This window comes from Chroicocephalus ridibundus, chromosome 1, assembly GCF_963924245.1.
Source record: "Chroicocephalus ridibundus chromosome 1, bChrRid1.1, whole genome shotgun sequence".
Classification (NCBI taxonomy): domain Eukaryota; kingdom Metazoa; phylum Chordata; class Aves; order Charadriiformes; family Laridae; genus Chroicocephalus; species Chroicocephalus ridibundus.
Window position 1 is genome coordinate 96,568,733 of NC_086284.1, and position 19,941 is coordinate 96,588,673.

Sequence of the window (19,941 nt, forward strand, 5' to 3'; positions counted from 1 at the left end):
GTACTTTTATTAAGTAAATGGAAGCAGAGGTTAATGAACATTTATTGGACCAACTTAACACCTTGAAATCACAGGCATCAGTCAGACTGAGAGGCAGCATACTGGTAAGATCAAGTTTTCTTTACAAATCTATGAGCCCCCGTACAAAAATGAAGTATAAAAGGGGCAAACAGAAATATTTGTTTCTTCCCAATCCCAGGGCTGCTTCTGAGGTCACATTCAGCATAGATTTAGAGAAGTCCAAGAGGCGCTCTAAATTATGCAGTGATATTTACAGTACCAGGAGGACCCTTCTCCAGTCGGAGACTGAAAAAAAATTAAAAAATCACAACATTAGCTCTGCACCTGCATGAGTCTTCCCTATGCGAGTGAAGCTTCCAGCTGAATTTATGGCAGCCTCTTGCCCTCTATGTACCACACAAACAACATGGATGGAGCAGAGGGGTTTAGGCCGGGCAGGAGGCAGGGGAGGCCAGGTGCACGGGGCAGACTGAGGAGTCCTGGGCTTGCTCTGCGCGTCCTGGGACTGTGCTGAAACCGGTTCCTGGAGCTCAGCGGGCTGCATGGTTCAGCTGTACTTAAAGCCTAGGGGGGTTCCAAGTTAATCTTTTGCTACTGAAGGTTCCTACAAGGAAAACAGTCTGCGGTAAAGAGGAGGCAGGACAGTACGCTAACTGATGTGCTTTACAGTTTTTGTCTCCTGATAATAGGCTATTATACAGTGAGAATAAAAGGCCCAAAGCTCTCCAAGTTACTCTTTCTACTGTGTAATATTAACTGAATGGTAGCTCCACTTGAGAGAAGAAAAGCGTATTAGTTACATTAAATCACTACTTACTGTCATCTACATAAGGCAGAAGCACCCTCATGGGCCTCATGAGTTTTCTATCCTTTCAGACTGGATACACAGAAACTCCAAGAAATTCACAATAACAGAGTCAAAAGTGTGTAGTCAAAACATTTATGGTGGACTATACCCAAATTATCAAAATTACTTTACCTGTTTAATGTCATAAACATTTGAGATGAAGAATGTGTCACTGAAGTCAGACACCAATGCTTACCAGAGAAGAAGTTTGTATTCCTAACACCAGAAACACTCCACTGCTTGATTTTCAGTAGGTCTTCTCATCTTTGTGCTTTACTGGGAAAAGAGGTAGTTTTGAGAGTGAAGCAACCTGTCACTTCGATGAGCTCAGCTAGACTGTAATACTCCCATTGCAAGAGCCGATTGTGTGCTGTTCCTGTAGAACACCTCCTAAAGTTCATCCAGGACTAAAATGAGACGGCACAACTGCTTGAAAAATTACCTCTTACTCACTAAATAGTTCACGGTTTGTACCTATCCCCTTTTACAGGGGCTAAATTCAGAACAGATGAGCAGCTACTATTACTCCAACAGGTTCCTTCTTACTCTCTGCCTTCCTTACGTGAGGCCCATACACATTCTCATCGGCTGTTTTCCAACACTCCGCAAACTACAAACTCAAGGTACTTGGTTACGGTACTTGCTTTGGAACGCGATCACAGAACTGTGATTCCAGCGGTAGCGTAAGTGGGTTCAGCAGGTAGGGTAAAGAGATGGATCAAGTTCCCTCCTGCGCTGCAGGCTGGGCGCTGTGCTGGGAATGCTGCACGGAAGAAACACCCTGCCCGACCTGGCTGTTTGGAATGCCTGGCTGGACTGAGATTTCATCCAAGGATTTTTACGAGAAGGACCGAGATTTGACCACCTAACCTGCAGTAGGAGAAAACTGCCAACCTATGCACTTTATGGTAATGACCCCTATGATAAAGGTTTGACTGTGAGAACCTTTTCCGATGACATGCACAGTGTTGCCAAACAACTGGAACAGCCCACAGATCAATTACAGCTGATGATAGTTCAACTTTGAGGATAAGTCCTTTGAGAACACTGTATCATTTTAATCTAAACACGGAATGTCATACTATACACAGCAGCACAGCCGACCAAGCTTTTGAAATAAATAATTTTAAGGAACACCTCTTGGTGGCAATGCTCGCTTCTGTTAACCATTTTCAGAAAAAAATTTGCAAACCACCTGGGCCAGTGAGAGCAAGAAGAAGGGAAGCAAAGCACCAGGTCAGCACGTGGTTAAATTTTCTTTCTTGGGTCTGCTCTAATTCTAAATTTGTTCAACCTGAGCTCCTGGAACAGGCTGTGCCCCTGGCAGGGCTTCCCTTAACAGACTTTAAGAAACCTTTTCTCACTGCAAGAGTCACTGATTTGTTCTTGAAACTCCCTGTGATGAAATGAAGGACCCAAAAGCACTTAATTGTTGAACACATAAAAGGAAGTATATTTAAAATAAAAAAAATTGGTCAGACTGTAGAGTCAATTACCATTTTTAAAGGAATTTACAGGGCTGTTGCAGATGAGTCTTTTGGAATAGTCAGTTTATCGCAATGCCTAAACTGGTTTCTTCATTGCACAGTATTTTCTTTTAAAATGTGTGCATTTTTTAACAATTACATACATATTAAAAATCAGCATTTCTTTGCTTAAACTTAATTAAAACGTTAATACTCTCAGACAACACAGATCTGAAATGGTGAAACCAGTAATTGCCCCCTCCCACCTTACAACAAATTAAATTGAGACAAAATTACAAACACATTTCACTACATGATTATTATTAATAAAAATCAGTTTGTTTTTTTTTTTATAAAGTTGCCCAAAATGCAAGGGATGTGCATAGGTTTACAACTTAGTCAGAATAATATTTTACTTTATTCCCTTGGGTACGTGTTCCCATGAACGGAATGTACTTTGCTGTAGATTACAGGTTTTTTCAACACAGATACACCAACGGCATGAACGCTTGCGACTGTCCACATGCATTAAGAGTCAAGACCCAATTTCAAATTTCTAAAAGTTTTACAGAGTTCTTCAAAGAGACAGTATCACATTATCTGGATGTTACACAAAAGTACTTAAAAATACTATCCTAGAAAAAAAAAAAGCGAAGAAAGGCCTTTAAAATTCATGAATTTGTTTCGTAACCACTAGACTAATTATTTCAAATAAATAAAGGAAAGCAAAGTATTCCAATTCATAAAATCAGACCCTAAAAAGAATGTAGTGTTCCACCCCCAAGTTAAGGTAACAGAATCATATTATTATTATTACTATTAAAATAGATTATAGAAAGCAGCATCTATTTTGTGCAGTTTTTAGGGGCCCTTGAAATAAAAAGCTATGATTTCCAAAAATATAACATTCCAAAGGACTGAATAATGCATATATTTAAAGATACATTTTATTAAAGTTTAGGAGAAATGATTAAAAAAAGATACTGTCTCTTTAAATTAGTGTTTAATTTGTTTTTCCCCCTCCTCCTATCTATTTGGACATGACAATAATTATAAATTTAGGTCACACTACATCTAGGTAGTCTCTAGGGGCCAAGACCTGTTGACACAAGGTCAATAACGAAGAGGTTTTCCATGTATGAGGTGGATCCCAGTAATGACAGATTTTTTAAATTTTTTTTTTTCAATTCTCTCGTGACCGGTCTAGTAGACCCAGGAGACCGGGACCCACTGTGAGGCTGTACACACAAGCTCGATGGCTTCCTCCAGGTGCCTGATAGTTTCATCAATTTCATTGTTGATAATTGTTAGGTCAAAGTAGTGTGCATATGTTCTCTGTAAGATTTCCGACTCCTTCTGCAGGCGCTGAAGAGACTCATCCTGTTTGGCAGTCAGGAAAGAAAATGGGAGAGAGAGAAGTTGGAGCCTTTCGTACTCCTCTACAACAGCTTACTAGCAGTTACTTACAGAGAAGGAAACAGGCTAAAAAGTCTTAGGGAAGCCTAGGTGGTTTTCATACCCCACCTAAATATATGGAAACCACATGGGAGAAATGGCACAATTTCTCTCTTGAAGCTGACATTCAAACGGCACTCAAGTTATTGATGTTACTTGAGACAAAACACAAGTCTAGCACTAAAAAAGCAAGGCAGAGGATGGAAGCTTAGAAAAGCAGCACAGACATGAGCAGTGGAGACCGTATATGACTAAAATGTACAAAGTGCACAAATAAGAGCTATCTGGCCTACGTCCAGGTAAGAACATGAGAAACAGGAGAGAGTATATTGTCAGGTATCAGCTGTTCACGGTTTCGGTTATGTTTTCTGTTCAACAGCAGTCTTCTGTGTCTACTTCCTTTAATAATCATTTACTGATAAGGAAGTTCTCACTCCACATTACTTTGCGGTTCCTATTTCAGAGCATGCCATTTCCAGCATCTCCTAGTGTGAGATCCTGAAGATGAACCACATGGCCCGCACTCAAAGGCCAGTGACAGCAGACTGGTGCTCTCCATGGCTTTGGGTCAGTGTCCTTACAGAAGCACGTTCATCCGACTTTGCGGGCGCCCTGCTTTGGGGGTGTGCAGCCAGCAACGCTACAGCGACGGGCTTTGTTAGTGAGTTCTGCCTTTCTGAGAGTGCGGGATTGCAAAAAGGCTCCTTTCTAGGGCTCTGCAGCAATTACAAGTTTGAATTCTCTTCCTGAAAATTCCCTTAGAAATTAAAAAAAAAAAATCACTTGTTGCTTTCAGGAATCTTGAAATAGCCATGGGAAGGTAATCAAGTCCTTCCTGCCCCACAGGTTTGGGGTGGATATGGGGCAAAATTACATATGAACAGTACAGGCTCCTGCTGCTCTGGAGTATCTGTAGTGTCACCCTACTTGATCAATCAACTGGGATACACTTTGTTGTAACAGAGTTTAGGCTGCAGGAAGTACAGACACAGTGCCCAGAGCTGTTTTCACAAGAAATTATTCTGGGAACAGAGTTTTATTCAGCTGATAAGAAACTTCCCCTCTCCCCTTTTTTTCTGTTTAAACTTCCCAAGTATTTGTATTCACAGTGACAAGTAGCTGTGGAACAGCAGCTTTCAGGTCCTCTGAAGGGAACAACCTCTGCTGAGACAGTTCTCCTTCCCTGTAGCTACGAAACCAACCACTTCTGGAGGAGGAGTTCTGCACCAAAGTTACAGTTCTGCTTCTCTCCTGAAGCTGTAGCCTCAAATGAGGGGGGAAATGCCACCTTCACTTGATAATCACCACAAATTTCATTCAAAGTCCAACAAATACTCCTCACATGTGCTTCTGTACAAGGGATGCTCCTTTTACGGACCATTACGCATCGCTGGTAATGCCTGGAACTTCCATAGAAAATACCAGTGCATGCAAATTTAATTTATGCTATTAACAAACTGGGGGATATATGGATCAATACTAATATTAAATATATTTGTGGAACATTTCATATGGCCCAGTGTCTTTAAGCCAAAAACCTAGTTAGGTAAACTGCCAACTTCTCATAGATTCCAAAAGAGACATCAATTTCTATCAGCAGGGGATCTAAACTTTTCTTTTTAAATTAACCTACAAAGGAAAAACCTCATACTTGTCAAGCAGAATATTTTCAGTGCTTTAAACGTATCTTGCTTTAAATTTTATATTTAAAGCCAGTTTTAGCAAAATCATATTGCACCTTTAAAAGAGTTTTAATCTCATGGCACAAAGCTAACAGTACCTGAAAAACCCCCATGAAGCCTTAGAACTGTTAAGTCGTGTGTAGCTTTTTAACTGCTATTCAGATTTCCCAGCCTCACCTTTACCTACAAGTATGAGAATGAACTTTTCTCACTAAAGCATCTGTCTTACTGTGACTGACAATAAAAATCTGAAAAACTTACGGCCATCTCATCTTAAAAAAAATAACTGGTAGATAGAGAAAAATGAATACTAACACTTAGCTTGCACACATAGATGTCACAAAACTAAGAGTCTCAAAAATTCATTAGATTTTAATATTTTTCTGACTTAGTTTTCCTAGATCCAACTTTACTGGGATCAAAGTGGGTTGTATTTTGGAATATCTAAATTTTTTAGCCTGTTGGAAATGTAAAATATGCTTCTTTCTTATACTTTTAGGGGCAGTAATGAGTTTGGGACAGGCAGCAGATTTCAAATAGGTTCAAACTTGAGAATGTTCTGCAAAAAGAAAAGAGATTACAGTTCTTGATTTTTGTTTTATTCTGGGACCAAATTTCACCTGTTTGTGACAGAGTATCCGTCTGTACATTCAAAACCATGTCAGACTTGGCTAAGTGTTTCCTCTGTGTCTGTCAGTGACAAAATTAATCTTTGAAGCTAACACTTCCTCAAAATTTTCGCAGTAGTAAGTTCCTCTCAGTTTCTCTAAAATTTCTTAATTAGATTTTGAATAGCAAACATCCCAGATTATTCTCCAAGAATATTCTCCAGCAGTTGTGCTCTCAGTAGTGTCAAGAAAGAAGATATTTATCAAAAATGTTCAGCTAGCTGCAGACAGACAAATGAATGACCACAACTTTGGTAATTTCACTTTTGGGAGCAGAACATCTGTCTTTCCTTCTCCCCTCAGCCCTCATGCAATAGGCATTTTATGTGGGTCTGGTTGCAACGTGTCCATTATTGAAACAGGTTCTTCTTTCCTGATCACCAGAATTCAGTTCACTTTTCTGATCTTCTCTCCTTCTCCACCACAGCTGGGACAGAAAGGAGGGAAACATGGCTTTTATCCACAAATCTCTCCCAAGTGCATAATGGCCACCAGTGATATCTTCAGTCTCTGAGGGCTGGGTTTTTTTTGGCCTTAAAATACATAGGACAATAGCTGCTGCTTGTGACAGTCAAAGCACAGACTAACAAATTACTAATATTCCCTTCTAAGGCTGTGAACAATGTATAAACACACCATCAGGCCTCTGCCAATTTTGCTCCAACAGAAAGAAATTCTCCTTAATTTAAAAGGCTGGTGGACTGCAAACTTCCTAAGAAAAATTCCTTTTATTCTTCGGCTGTAGGAAGGGAGAAAGCATAGCTAAAATTCAGAAGAATTTGGCTCAATAAAGATTTACACATGGCTCAATAAAGATTTAGATCAAAAAAGCGGAGCCTGCAAAATCCCCTTTGCTCTTGTCTGGGCAACAGGAGGTAGAAAACAGCTGGAGGAAAGAGGAACTACTCCAATGTTTCCTGATATGCTCTCTCCTCTCTCTGTTTTAGCACAGCTATAATCTGATTTAAGTTTCCTTTGTGATCAGACAGGTGGGTACACTCTGGGAGATTTCCTATATGACTTAAATTGGTTTTGTGCTTTGCAGAATTGCTCATAGTGCACCGCTCTATTCAGTTGGAAAGCATAATATTTTGTCTCCTGACTCTTGCTGTGTGTCCTCGATTATTGAGATATTTTGTGTGGTCTATGATAGGCTAAAGTGTCTCAAGAGAGATACTTTTAAGATCAGGCCTCTGCACTGATTTTACCACAAAATTCAGATGTACAGCTGTAAGAGTAGAAATTTTACTCTCTAGTTTCTTTTTACTAGCAAATAATTTTAGCGCAGGTATCTGAAGTCATTATTACATTACATTTTTATTCCAATGGAGAATGGGAGCGAGCGTATCTACATTCTAAAACTACTGAAATAACCAGGACTACCTTGTCAGCCCCTAGCTGGTACTTACAGGCAATTTTCTGCACCATTTTGGCAGCTATGTACAATTAGTACGAGTGCAGGAAAATGAAAGAAAAGCAAAGATGAAATTTAAGAAAACATAAGGGGGGAAAAAAGGACAGTCATTTACAGAAGTGTTCTCAAAAAGCATAAGTAAAATAAACAAAGTAGGATAAGAGGATAAACAGAAAGGGATACTCATTATGCAAATGAACCCTTCAAAAAGGAAGCATGAATGGGAAATATGAAACACACACTCTCCACCCTTGTTTGCTGCCTTGCAGGCTGCTAACACACACACAGAATTTGCATATCTCCCTTCACGCAGCCCAGTAAACCCTGGAAAATAGGATGCTGTATTTGGCTAAGGTCTGTTGCTATTACCATTTCCTCCCCCTCCCTTTCCTTAAGTTTAATTGATTCATAAATTAGCATGCTTTATAAGAGCAGCCTCGGTTCAGCAATTCACGTGCCTGAGTGAAACCCTGCGTGCACAGAGACTTTAGTCACAAGACCTTAAAATAAAGACACAGCCATTCAGCGTGAATGCAAATATTTAGAACATAACACTTTACTTCTACTAATATTTCTTTGGCATGAACAAATATTTCCCCACCACTACTATAAAAGGTACATTTCTGTCCTCTTGCCAGTGTACCACAGAAAGCATTTTGTCCCTCATATGAACTGTCCCAAATGCCTCTATATTACATCCTGCAGCTGGAAGATTAAAAGTTAAATACCCCTGGCAGATGAGTGAGGCCAAGGAAGACCGTGTGGGAGCTGAGACACAGGTACGGAGGCAACAAACCCAGGCAACTACATCATCGCACAGGGTACCTGGCTGCCTGAGAGCTGCTGCACGCACGGTGCTTGCCTCACACATCCTAAGAACAGCTCTGTTTTGAAAGTGATGCCATGCCATTTGCTTGGACGAAGGCAAATTCAGGGTAGAATACAGCTGCCAGTAGAATTACAGCTTGAGGCCAGTACTTTTCACTCTCCACTTGCTATTTTAATAATCATGCAGGGTATTTGCATTTAAATATGTTTGTCTTGTTCCTTGTTTTCCTGCAAGCCTCTGTAGTGATGTCACAGTTTCATACTTGTGATATCGTAATTACATTTCTATAAAAACAGGCTGTAGAGACAGGGCTTCTGACTTTATTTTTGCGTGATCAAGGAGACATCTAGGGGATTTGGAACAGATTCATGGTCAAATCCAATTGATTAAATACCTTAATATCACGTTTAAAAAAGGCTGAGCAGATAAAGTGTTTGTATAAATACTGTCTGCCCTGTTGTGAGCTAAATCCAGAATTGCTTGATATCATCTTCAAAATCAGTAGCACTCTGCAGAATGGATACTCTATACAAACTCGGTAGGAAATTCAGGATGTGGACCTCCATGAATAGTTCACATTATTCCACAAGCAATTAACCCTTTGGCCAAAGCTTCTGATTCTTAGAGAACAGTCTTTGAAAATAATAAGCCTATTCCTGATATATATTTGTTGTATAGAAAAAATACTGAAAGATAAAGGTGGGATGACAGCACAGTCACGCACACCAGTTTCTTCAGTTCAGGCCAGCTGTAATCTAGTGCTAACATTGCAACTCAGAACTGAGTAATTTGTGCTAATGATTTGTCAAGGATTTGGAAATGGATCTTTGAGCTAGGGTAGAGAATGAAATAAAAGAATATGTTTTTTTAGAATACGTCATGTGGATCCTTCAACTTGAAGCTCAAATTTTGAATTAGAAAAATCAGTTAATAAACAACAAATGCATCTCAATAAACTTAATAGTGCTGCCATACAACTGTCTTTCTGCCTCTCGATTTATGGACAAGGAAACAATTAAAGAGTCTTATCTGCGTATTTGAATCTCATCCTTAATTCTGTCTCTGATAGGACATTAGATTGCAACATGCCATACCTCATTAATGCCTGGGGTAATCGTAGGTGCAGCAATAAAAACAACAAAAGGAGCAAACTCTGCAGTTCTCAGGACCTTCAATGCCTAGGTGAAAAAAAAACCAGATATTTTAGAAGACTCCCCCAACAATCAACGTGAAATAATTTTAGTCACACAAGCAAAAGATACAAAATTGTGACTTACAAATGCTGGTATTTGTTTTTAAACTGATCTGGAGTCTAGACCTTAGTAAGACAGACACCTAACTTTTTGCATTAGTTTACATTTTTGGTGGTCAAACCATATATTTATGCTTAATTAAAGTGAGTTTTCAAGACAACACTAGCATTTTCAGAGAGGCTTTCTCCATACAGTCTCAAAGAGTGCAAAATTCTGTTTGCATTTAAACTGAACGATTAACACCAGGTAAAAAAATTCAGTCATGCCATAAATAGGGAAAAGAGCCAACTATATTTTAGAATAAAAATTGATTAGAGTATCATTTTTGTCTGACTTTTTCTACCTATCAACACTTTTTAATTATTATTTTCTGAAACAAATGATAATGTGATGTGAGAGGTTTGAAGTTTTCAAAAAGTAAGCATGGTGAAATTTTTAAAAGGTGAGCATAGCACTAATGCAGTAAATGCAGCACCAATCCCCTGAACCAAAGGTATGGAAAAGAGTTCTCATTAGAAAGTTGACTTAGCCATAATTTGCTGAGTGACACACAGATCCGCCATATGTGAAACTCTGGTACAGATCCAGGCTAGACCGAAGTGCAGGACAGTAAGTAAACATATCTCAGCTGAACTCAAATGGATGGACTAGATAAAGTAAGACTACTAAAGGTCAGTCTTTTTTTGCTCTTGTTTTGCTTTTTCCACTTCCTGTCTTCTCCAAAGTTTTTTCTTTTTCTTTTTAAACAAACAAACAAACAAACAAGCACCAACAAAGAAAAACCTACAATCCATCTTTTTCCCAAGCTAAAGGGGTTTTCATGTCTGCTGCTTGAAACCCACCTATATATAAAATCTATGCCAACCTCCTCTAAACAAGAGATAAAACTCCATACGTGAAAGTGAAGAAAACTCACATGACTAAAAGTACGCAAGGGAAAACAAGCAAGCAGTTTAAGATAACTGGGAGTAAGTCCACAAACAGGCTGGCCTTAATGAGCTGAGATGGATGCAGGAGGAAGCTGGTTAAAGAAGGAGGCTTGCTAGACACATGCTGGAGGAAGTGTAGCAAAGGTGGCTGTTACCAGATGTAAATATAGTCTAACAAAGAAAACGGCTTCTGAGAATTGTAATGCTTCTGAATAACGCAAGTTGAGGAGGTTTATCAAGACAGTTTGCTTTTAACAACTGTGGCGTTTGAACTAACTATAAATGCTGCTCTCCCTGAAAACAGTTAAATGTGGGATTTTATTTTTCAGAACAGCACCACGCTAGCATGCTATGTGAACTGTCCTAAATAATTTAGTCAGGTGTCATATTTCTGTTATGAAATTCTTAAAGAATTTGAAGTTCTTGAATCCATTCACAAAGAAGAAAGAAGGCAGCAAATTTAAATAGATAACATACTGGTCACAATTTTGTCTTTCCTTTCATTTCCTTTAATCTGCTAGAATAATATAAACATCATGTTTGTCCATATTCATGTTGTTCCCCTTAACAAAACATATAAACACATCCTTGTGAATTGAAAGTCATGACTATGTGGATGTTTCAAAGGAAAGATCAGAAGTTTCTGCTGAAGATTTTATATAATGAATGAACAAACTATTAGTGTTTCCTGAGAGCCTGATTTTCCCTCCTGCCCACTTCCAAAAAATGTAATACTGCAACACAGAAAGGAGTTTGTACAGTAACAACACTGATCTGGTCATTGTACAAACAGCATCAATATCGGTGATTGACCACAAATGTTTCTGACAATGCTCAATAGAGATAGGGAGCCAAGTGTCACAGTTAGGAACAAGACTACCCTCTAACACAGCATCAAAGATAAATGTTTGAAAATATCAAAACGTTACTCCTGGCAGGCAATGACAATCACTTGTTTTGATACGTTTCACCGGATATGAGGCTAATACAGTAAAAAGTTACACGGTAAGTAGATTTTCAAGCCACAGTGGTTGCATACCAAGCTAAACTATGTTATTGTTTCTGCTGTATGTTCTTCTAACTAGATGATTACCAGAATTCTACCTAACAGATTGACGCTTTGGTGTTCCAGGGGCTTTTGTTCCACGTTATCGTATGCATTACTTACCTAGTATGCAATCAATAAAAATAAATATATCTCAATAAAATAAGGTTGAAGGATTTGTGGTAAGTCCCATTTTCATATACTTCTAATTAGTTACCTGAGGTTCTACATCAAGTATTGCAATTAGTCCCTGCTCATGGATCTTTCGTATTGTTTCCAGTTTTGTCCCATACATTGCATCCTCATGGCTGCCATATTCCAAATATTCATTGTTTGATATATCCTGCATCATTTGGTCATGTGATACAAAGTAGTAATTTTTCCCATTTTCTTCATCTTTCTTTGGAGGTCGAGTTGTGTCTGAAAATACAAAATATTTTTAGTACAAAAGCAATATTAAGCTTATACATGGCTTTTCGTTTGATTTATCAATGCTTATTCACTGAGTGATAACCTGTCAAATCACACATAGAACAACAAAGCATAAGCTGAGTGTGAAAGTGTAAGTCTAAAAAGTGGGTCAGGGCCTGATTACTTCTTGTTGAGTGAGATGAAAGCTACTTAGCAAGAATATACTTTTTGAATATATTGCTTCTGCAGACTGATGTAGTAAAAGATGTAGGGCCTACTAATCCTTTTAATTAACTACCATTGTGTGTGACATGACCTTTATGATCAGGTTTTCAGTAGGTAGATAATGTCTTCATAAAGCATTCCCCCAAACTCCACACCCAACCAAAGGCCTATCTCAAAAGCTACCTATTCCTACCACAGTTTTGTAAAAGAATGCAGAAAATGCAGTAAAATCCACTCCTGAGAGTTGAGAAGAATAAATTCAACTACCTAGAGTCATCTGAAAGACCTATTAGGTTCCCATTAACACGTAAAGCGTATGTGATATTTTTATATGATCTATTGATATTATCACTAACATGAGGAAGTAATTTGGGTCTCTAAACACCAGCATAAAGTGCTATTTTAAATGCCCTATATGCCTTAAATCTGAAACATCCATATAGGACTGTTAGATATAACACAGGAGTTAAAGGAGACCATTGTTCTTCTGGAGTGGGGCTGGAGGTCAGGTGATGTCTAAAACAGGCATCTAAACATCATACTGATGCTTAAGCACCTGAATTTCATCCTGATTTGCAGTCTAGTCTTTTTATATCATCAGTGAAGCAATTCTAGTGCTTCTACAGAGCAGGAAGCTAACTCAGGAAATCTAAGGCATGGTTGTCATGGCATAGGTGAGACCATTTTAACAGGTATTCGAAGATAAAATAACTAGTTCAGCTTCTACCTCCCCACAGCAACAAAGTCAGTACTTGAGAGAGATTGTGTGAAAAGCATACTGTAAAACATTTATTACTCTTTGGTTTAGTTCTTTGTACTGGAGAACATATTTGTTGGGTTACTACTCCCTTCCCCCCATATAATCTTGTCTGTATCGAATAATATAGGTACAGCGTACATCACATACTCCTGGCATTGCACTTTCGGAGCGTCTAATCCAGGATTTTAGTGTCTTGATATGAACAGTGCAGTTTCACGTTGCTGGTGGGGTGATCTAACGGTTCATGCTTTCAAAAGGGCTAGGTCTTTCCATTTTCCTTCTGCTGGCACTGGTCTTTGTCTAACTCCTTAGCAAGCAAGCCTGGGGAACTTAACTCAGCAGCCAGCTAATCCTTTTCCTTTAAAAATAACACTTTTTAGCAACAAAATCCTTATAGGTAGAAAAACACCCTAGTGCAATTTTAAAGTAAAGTGCTAACAAGATATGAAGAAAATTAAGGTATAATGGTCATCAGTCTCACTTCTGAGCCATGTACGATGTTTCTGAAGTCAGCCTGAAACAGAATGGACAGAGTTAACTGCTGGATGGTCTTGTTTCAGAATGCCCAGCTTGAGGAGAAAGGGTGCATCTCCAAGAGATCACGTAGTAGGATATGCAACTCCTGCCATGGTATTGCTAGAGATTGCTGTGAAGGGAAAACATCCCTGTGTTCTTCCTAACAACCCACTTGTAAGCAGTGAAGTTAATTGTGTTTTCTTTTTCTTATTGTCGTCTCTGGAAAGTTATTTTAGTATAACACCAGTCCTCAAGGCTAGGCTGTGAAAAGTAATTTAAAACATTCAGATAAAGTACACATTAAAGGTTTCCTCTAAATCCAGTTTATATTTTTTCTCACAGGAATTGCACAGTTTTCAACGTCAAGGCTGTTCCAGTCTTACCTGAATTGTAAATGTAAAATTAGCACAGAAAAATGTTTTAGCCTTCATTCTAAAGTAACAAAAATTTGGGGTAGAGAGAAGTATACTTAAGGAGAAGTTCCGTGAATACTAAGAACATTCGATGTAATGGCCAGCAGATCCAGAGAGGTGATCCTGCCCCTCTACTCTGCTCTCGTGAGACCCCACCCGCAGTACTGTGTCCAGCTCTGGAGCCCTCAGCACAAGAAGGACATGGACCTGTTGGAGTGGGTCCAGAGGAGGGCCACAAAGATGATGAGAGGGCTGGAGCACCTCTCCTATGGAGACAGGCTGAGAGAGTTGGGGCTGTTCAGCCTGGAGAAGAGAAGGCTCCGGGGAGACCTTATAGCGGCCTTCTGGTACCTAAAGGGGGCCTACAGGAAAGCTGGGGAGGGGCTGTTTGCAAGGGCAGGTAGCAATAGGACGAGGGGCAATGGTGTTAAACTAGAGCAGGGTAGGTTTAGATTAGACATTAGGAAGAAGCCCGTTACAATGAGGGTGGTGAGACACTGGCACAGGTTGCCCAGAGAGCTGGTGGAGGCCCCATCCCTGGAGACATTCAAGGCCAGGCTTGATGAGGCTCTGAGCAGCCTGATCTAGTTGAAGATGTCCCTGCTTACTGCAGGGGAGTTGGACTAGATGACCTTTAAAGGTCCCTTCCAACCCAACACATTCTATGAAAAGTGGTGCTACTTACTACCCCTCCCTCTGAAAAAAAAAAAGAAGAAATATACCCAGTCCTATCACAGTTCCCACCTTTAAGATAGGATTCATCTCAGCAGAACTGAACACACGTATAGTACAATGGGTGTGCTGTCAAGGATGAAACAAACAATTTTGCAGTACACTGAACATTGCTACTTACGAGGAATGGGGTAAGCAAATCTGTCTGGGTGTTTTGTGATGAGTGTGTTTTTTATGTGTCTTCTTCCAACACCGTGTGCACCTAATCCACAACACAAAAAATGAATTATAAATTTTCCACCAGAAGGGGCTCAAAACTATGCTATTATGTTCAGAATAATAATTCAAAATTACCTAGTAAAACTAGTGTTTTCCTTTTGAATGCTGGCAGTTTTACTACTTCTTCATACGTGACGAGATCTAATTGATCAAACACTAAAACACAAAAGAAATCCCCACAGGGATAAGAAAAAAAGGCATATTAAGGGTGATAATTAATTGCACTATAAATTCTAATGTTAGCAAGTTTTAGATTTACAATACAAAATAATATATTATGGAAAATAAAACCATTTCATTATGCAATTTTAACAAAAGTGTTCATTTAAAAAACTGTTAAAAAGCAATAACAAAGCTACTGAAATGCTCAGGAAGGTTTGCATGTCCTCTCATGCAGTATTCAGCAGACTACAAAAATTAGATAAAATGGCATGCCATTCACATTTGCATTCCTAAGAAATAGCAATACTAAAGAAAAATCTGTAGACAGTGACCAACATGAATACAGTATGAGAACATCTATTTACACTAAAGATAGGGATATTTTCATAATCATGTTTTAACAAGATCTACGGGAAATGTATAGAGAAGAGTGTAAATACTTGGTGGTATTTATTCTTTAAAACTACCACCATGTTAATTGTAATTAGAGTTCTCTTTAAACACACGTGCTAGTTAAATTAACATGCTTTTAAAACTTGCGACAGAATGAAGAATTTTAACGAAAAGCGATGGCATTACATAAAAGAACCTCTACCATATTTAGGGAAAAATTGTAGAAGTATTGTTTCAGAAATAATTTCAACTGCAGTTGAAATTGGATGAATTCCATCATGCCTATCAACCTATTGTCAATTGCCAAGGTATATAATGATTGACAAATCAAGTTTTGTTCATTAAAAACAACTTATTCCTCCTGTGCCCAATAGCACATCATCTCTGGTAATTCTTGCAGAATTGTAATGAAAAAAGATGCCAGGAGGCAGTTAATTACATTTATAAAGATTACAGCAATCAGCAATTGTGAGCAGAATAACGAACAAGAGTTTTCAGTTCTGTACTTATGCATGCTATAAAAAGAAGGGAGGAGAGACTGCATCTAAAGCATGGGATCTTCGAATGTTTCCAAGTCCTAAGCTGGTGTATTCACCTCAACTATATCCCATCCAAGGGGGGGGTCTTTTAGGATCAGTTTGGATATATCCCTCTCCCCCTATCCAAACCCACTTAGGAAAGCAGGCAGTGTCAGAAGCTTTAGTTTGCTTGCTCCATAAGCTCCCAGCCACTAAGAACATTAAGAGTACGGAGCCTACCAGCAAGCATGTGCTCTTTGTACTAAAGTCCCAGTTAAAGCAGCAAAGGATTTAATTTAACTTATTTCCTTTTATAGGGTATATTTTTCAATTCAACAACAGTCTTTTTACCCTAGAGAAAAAGTACAACTACTTCAATTTGGTCAAACTATAAATCAGTCAATTGACATACTCAACTCTCTGAGACCTTGAAAAGATACAGATATGAAAACTTCCTAGTCCATGTGAAGCATTTTGAATTTCATCCTAAAGAAAAATCTCTTTCAACCTTTCCCCAAATATTACAAGCAAGAATTTAGTAATACTTGTCTTCCGTTCCACAAACATGGAATTCTTACTACTGTCCTTTTTGCAACTTCATACTATTTAAACTAATTAATAATTCACTTCTTATTGGAAAGGGTTAAAGACCTACATCATGTTAATCAGTTTTACCATTCTAACCATCTAGGCCTGCAAGGAACTTTTTCCATTTAAAAAAAAATAATATTAAAAATCAATCCTTTATTTTCTTTTTGAACAAAACCACATTATGTTAGATACAAACAACAGGATCAAACAACAGAGATGATACATATTAATGCCTTCATCACAAACTAGCAGCATGGAGATGATGTGTCTCAGTCTACATGGATTTAGCTAATGATTGTAGGGTTTTCAAACGCAAAAGAAAAACGATTATTTTTTTATATACACAAGATAGGAGGAATACAGGGCACATTTAAAGACTGAACTTTAATGCTTCTGTGTTACTAGCTAATAAAGAAAAGGAGATCTTGAAAGGAAACAGTAAGAAGCAAATAAAGAGGCATTGTCACTTGACAGGTTACTTACATGCACAGAGGCCATTGGGAGTAAGACAGCATGAAAAATGTACAGGGGTCATTGAGATATGGCTTGTAATATATTAGTAAAATAAAAAGTATATGCACAAAATAAACTTTACCATGCAATAGTCTAAACACAAGGCAAATAAATCACATTAAGAAATGATAAACATATTTTATAAAAGCTTGGCAATTTTCCACATTACGCATAATATGAAACTCAGTTCTAGTATGTTCTAAAGAGGGTTCTTTTATGAAGTCCTGCAATAACATTTCAGTAAAATAAATAAAAAATATATCTAGATATCACTGCAGTATATCTCTAGAGCATTTATAAAAATGTCAGTCAACCTAATAATGATGGCCTAATTCTGTGGGCTTTGGTTTAAAACTGACTTTACAGTGATAAGATGTATGATCATGAAATTGTCTCCTGCAGGACACAGTACTCTAATATCAAGTATGGAGGAAAGAAAAGTGGAATGGTATTTTTCTTGTAAAGGAGAATATATTTGCTTTTAATTACAACAACTAACTGAAATATTTCATAAACTATGTCTGATTTGCAGAATAATTTCAGTCCTAGTTCCAGTAATATCCCAATGTATCAACACCAAAATCTTAGCTCTCAAATCATTAGCTAGCCACACAAATCTTAGTTGACTATGAAGTATTTTACTAGGTCATTTCTCAGCACCCCAATTCAGTCATCCCTAAGACAAAAATAACACGGAAGTCCAAATAGATTACCTGCTGCTAAACAATTTATTGAATTTTATAATAAGATATAAGAGAAGTAAATTCTACTTTATTGTAAGAGCAACATTTTGACATCTGGATTAGACTTCCCAGTTCCAAATTAATTATACTTATTTTGGATCCAACAGAAGAAAAGATCTGGTTTTTATTCTGAGACAGATACACTGAAAGCTTGCAAAAGCCAGTGTTGGCATATTTCTGACTAACAATGCCAGATGTGATAGAGGGGTTCAGAGAAGGTAAACTCAGTACCTCCTTAGTTAAACTCATGTGAGCACCATAGCATTTCAGCGAACCTCTTTATATCCTACATTTGACATCATTCTCTGGAATATTACCGGTGTCACCTTTAATACCTCAAGGACACTAAGATCAATAAACATTTCTAGGAGAAATCTTGATTGCAATCTGCACTTTCATTGACTTCTTAGAGGGAAGGGGAAGTGTCAGATGGTATTCTGAAAAGAACAGTTTCTTTTATGGGTCATAATGATAATTTTTAATGTTCGTGTTTCTAATTTTTGGCAAGTACTGTGCTCTGATGTAACGTGACTAACAGCACTGAGAGTGGCAAGCACTAAGGCAGGCAAACTGCACAACTCAAGTGCTGTCAACCTTCTCCAAAACGTCCCTCCTACCTCAAGATAGGAAAGTCTAGATTGCCTTCCATTAAAGGATTTAATTGATACAAAGTCTTTGAGCTAGTTTTGCTCCTAAGGTATTGCCTGCTCCTTCTCCTTTCCTTTATTCCTTTGTAGCATGCCACGCGTAGTCACACTGACGTTATTCGCTATATAGCTGCACTGTGAACTGTATTAAGAAATATATCTGCCCTAAAGGAAAAGAATCCATGTTTTTTTGTTGGGTTGTTCTTCAGTTAGTGCAGTTAACAGCATGGCCATGCAAAGTTATAGTGGCACAACTGAAGGGAGTAGCAATGCTGTGGGAATGTATGCTGGGAGCAACTGATAAAACTTTAAAACCAGTATTGTCAAAGATTTAGGTCATAAAATCCAGTTTATTCTCAACACTTTTTGTTAAGGTCATAATTAGTAAAACATGGTCTAGTGCTACTGCAATGGAGTGGAAACATTAAAACAACCAGAATGTCAAACCACCAAAAGGAAGCAAGCAATTTAAAGTTTTCAGTCTCTACTTGTCTCATAATTAAATATTTAGAGACAATCCAAAAGGGTTTTCAGGGTAACAAGTAATTTTGTATTTAACTGTGAACATCATAAATGTGATGTTGAATTAAGGAGTATAACTGACAATTACTGTTCTTTGACTTCCTTAGATTTTATTTTCAAACGACTTTTAAGTGAATATAAATTCTGTAGTACTGATATTATGTAGTAGTGATATTATGTTGTACTGATAGTCGCCCAGAGAAGCTGTGGATGCCCCATCCCTGGAAGTGTTCAAGGCCAGGCTGGATGGGGCTTTGAGCAGCCTGGTCTAGTGGGAGGTGTCCCTGCCCAGGGCAGGGGGGTTGGAGCTAGATGATCTCTAAGGTCCCTTCCAACTCTAACCATTCTATGATTCTATAAATTATGAGCTCTGATACTGCATGCGGATTGTACAGGTAAGGAGAAATGTGAAAATACAGATTTATATTGTTTAATTGGTGCGTTCAAGAACGCAACTGAAAAAACGCAGAAATTAATGCAATATATAAAATACTTTCACTGCACTGTTTGGACAGGTATGTCTTTTAATTCTAATAAAAATCTCTGCAAGCCTCCCAAGAGATTACAACAACATACTTATCATCACAGTATGTGATATCAATGCAAAAGCAATGGAAGCAGTTTTAACACATTGAATATTTTATATTAAAAGAAGAAAAGAACTAAATTCCGCTCATGAATGAAGGGGTCTTCCTTCTTTACTACTAGAACTAATGAATATTCCTGAGCAAGGATCTCTTAACTCTGCACTTCTACTTTCAAAATTTTCTAAAACAATTCAATTTTTCAGCAGTCTAAATAAAACCCCAAATTTAGGATTCAGGCAGAAATCAGTGCAAGGAGGATGAACTTCCACCATTTGTTCTATTTAGTAACTGTAAATAACACACTGACTACACAATGGCCCTTATTCCACTTCCAGACGTAACGCTTCAAGAAAAATGCCCTTTCATGATGTTTTCACATA

General features: G+C 38.1%; 1 protein-coding gene across 10 annotated transcripts in view; it reads right to left on the reverse strand.

Annotated features, from left to right (window-relative positions):
- CASK (calcium/calmodulin dependent serine protein kinase) overlaps window positions 1-19,941 on the reverse strand; it is a 223,654-nt gene continuing 203,713 nt past the window's right edge. For 6 of the 10 annotated variants that reach the window (XM_063344162.1, XM_063344133.1, XM_063344173.1 and 3 more), the window contains 5 exons: window positions 14,961-15,041; window positions 14,788-14,868; window positions 11,827-12,029; window positions 9,477-9,560; window positions 3-3,714 (listed from right to left, as the gene is read on the reverse strand). In XM_063344162.1, the coding sequence (XP_063200232.1) occupies window positions 3,538-3,714; window positions 9,477-9,560; window positions 11,827-12,029; window positions 14,788-14,868; window positions 14,961-15,041 (626 nt within the window). In that variant the 3' untranslated portion in view covers window positions 3-3,537. Of the gene's footprint in view, window positions 3,715-9,476; window positions 9,561-11,826; window positions 12,030-14,787; window positions 14,869-14,960; window positions 15,042-19,941 lie in introns of all 10 variants that reach the window. The other 4 variants (XM_063344181.1, XM_063344152.1, XM_063344123.1 and 1 more) reach the window with 2 other exon arrangements.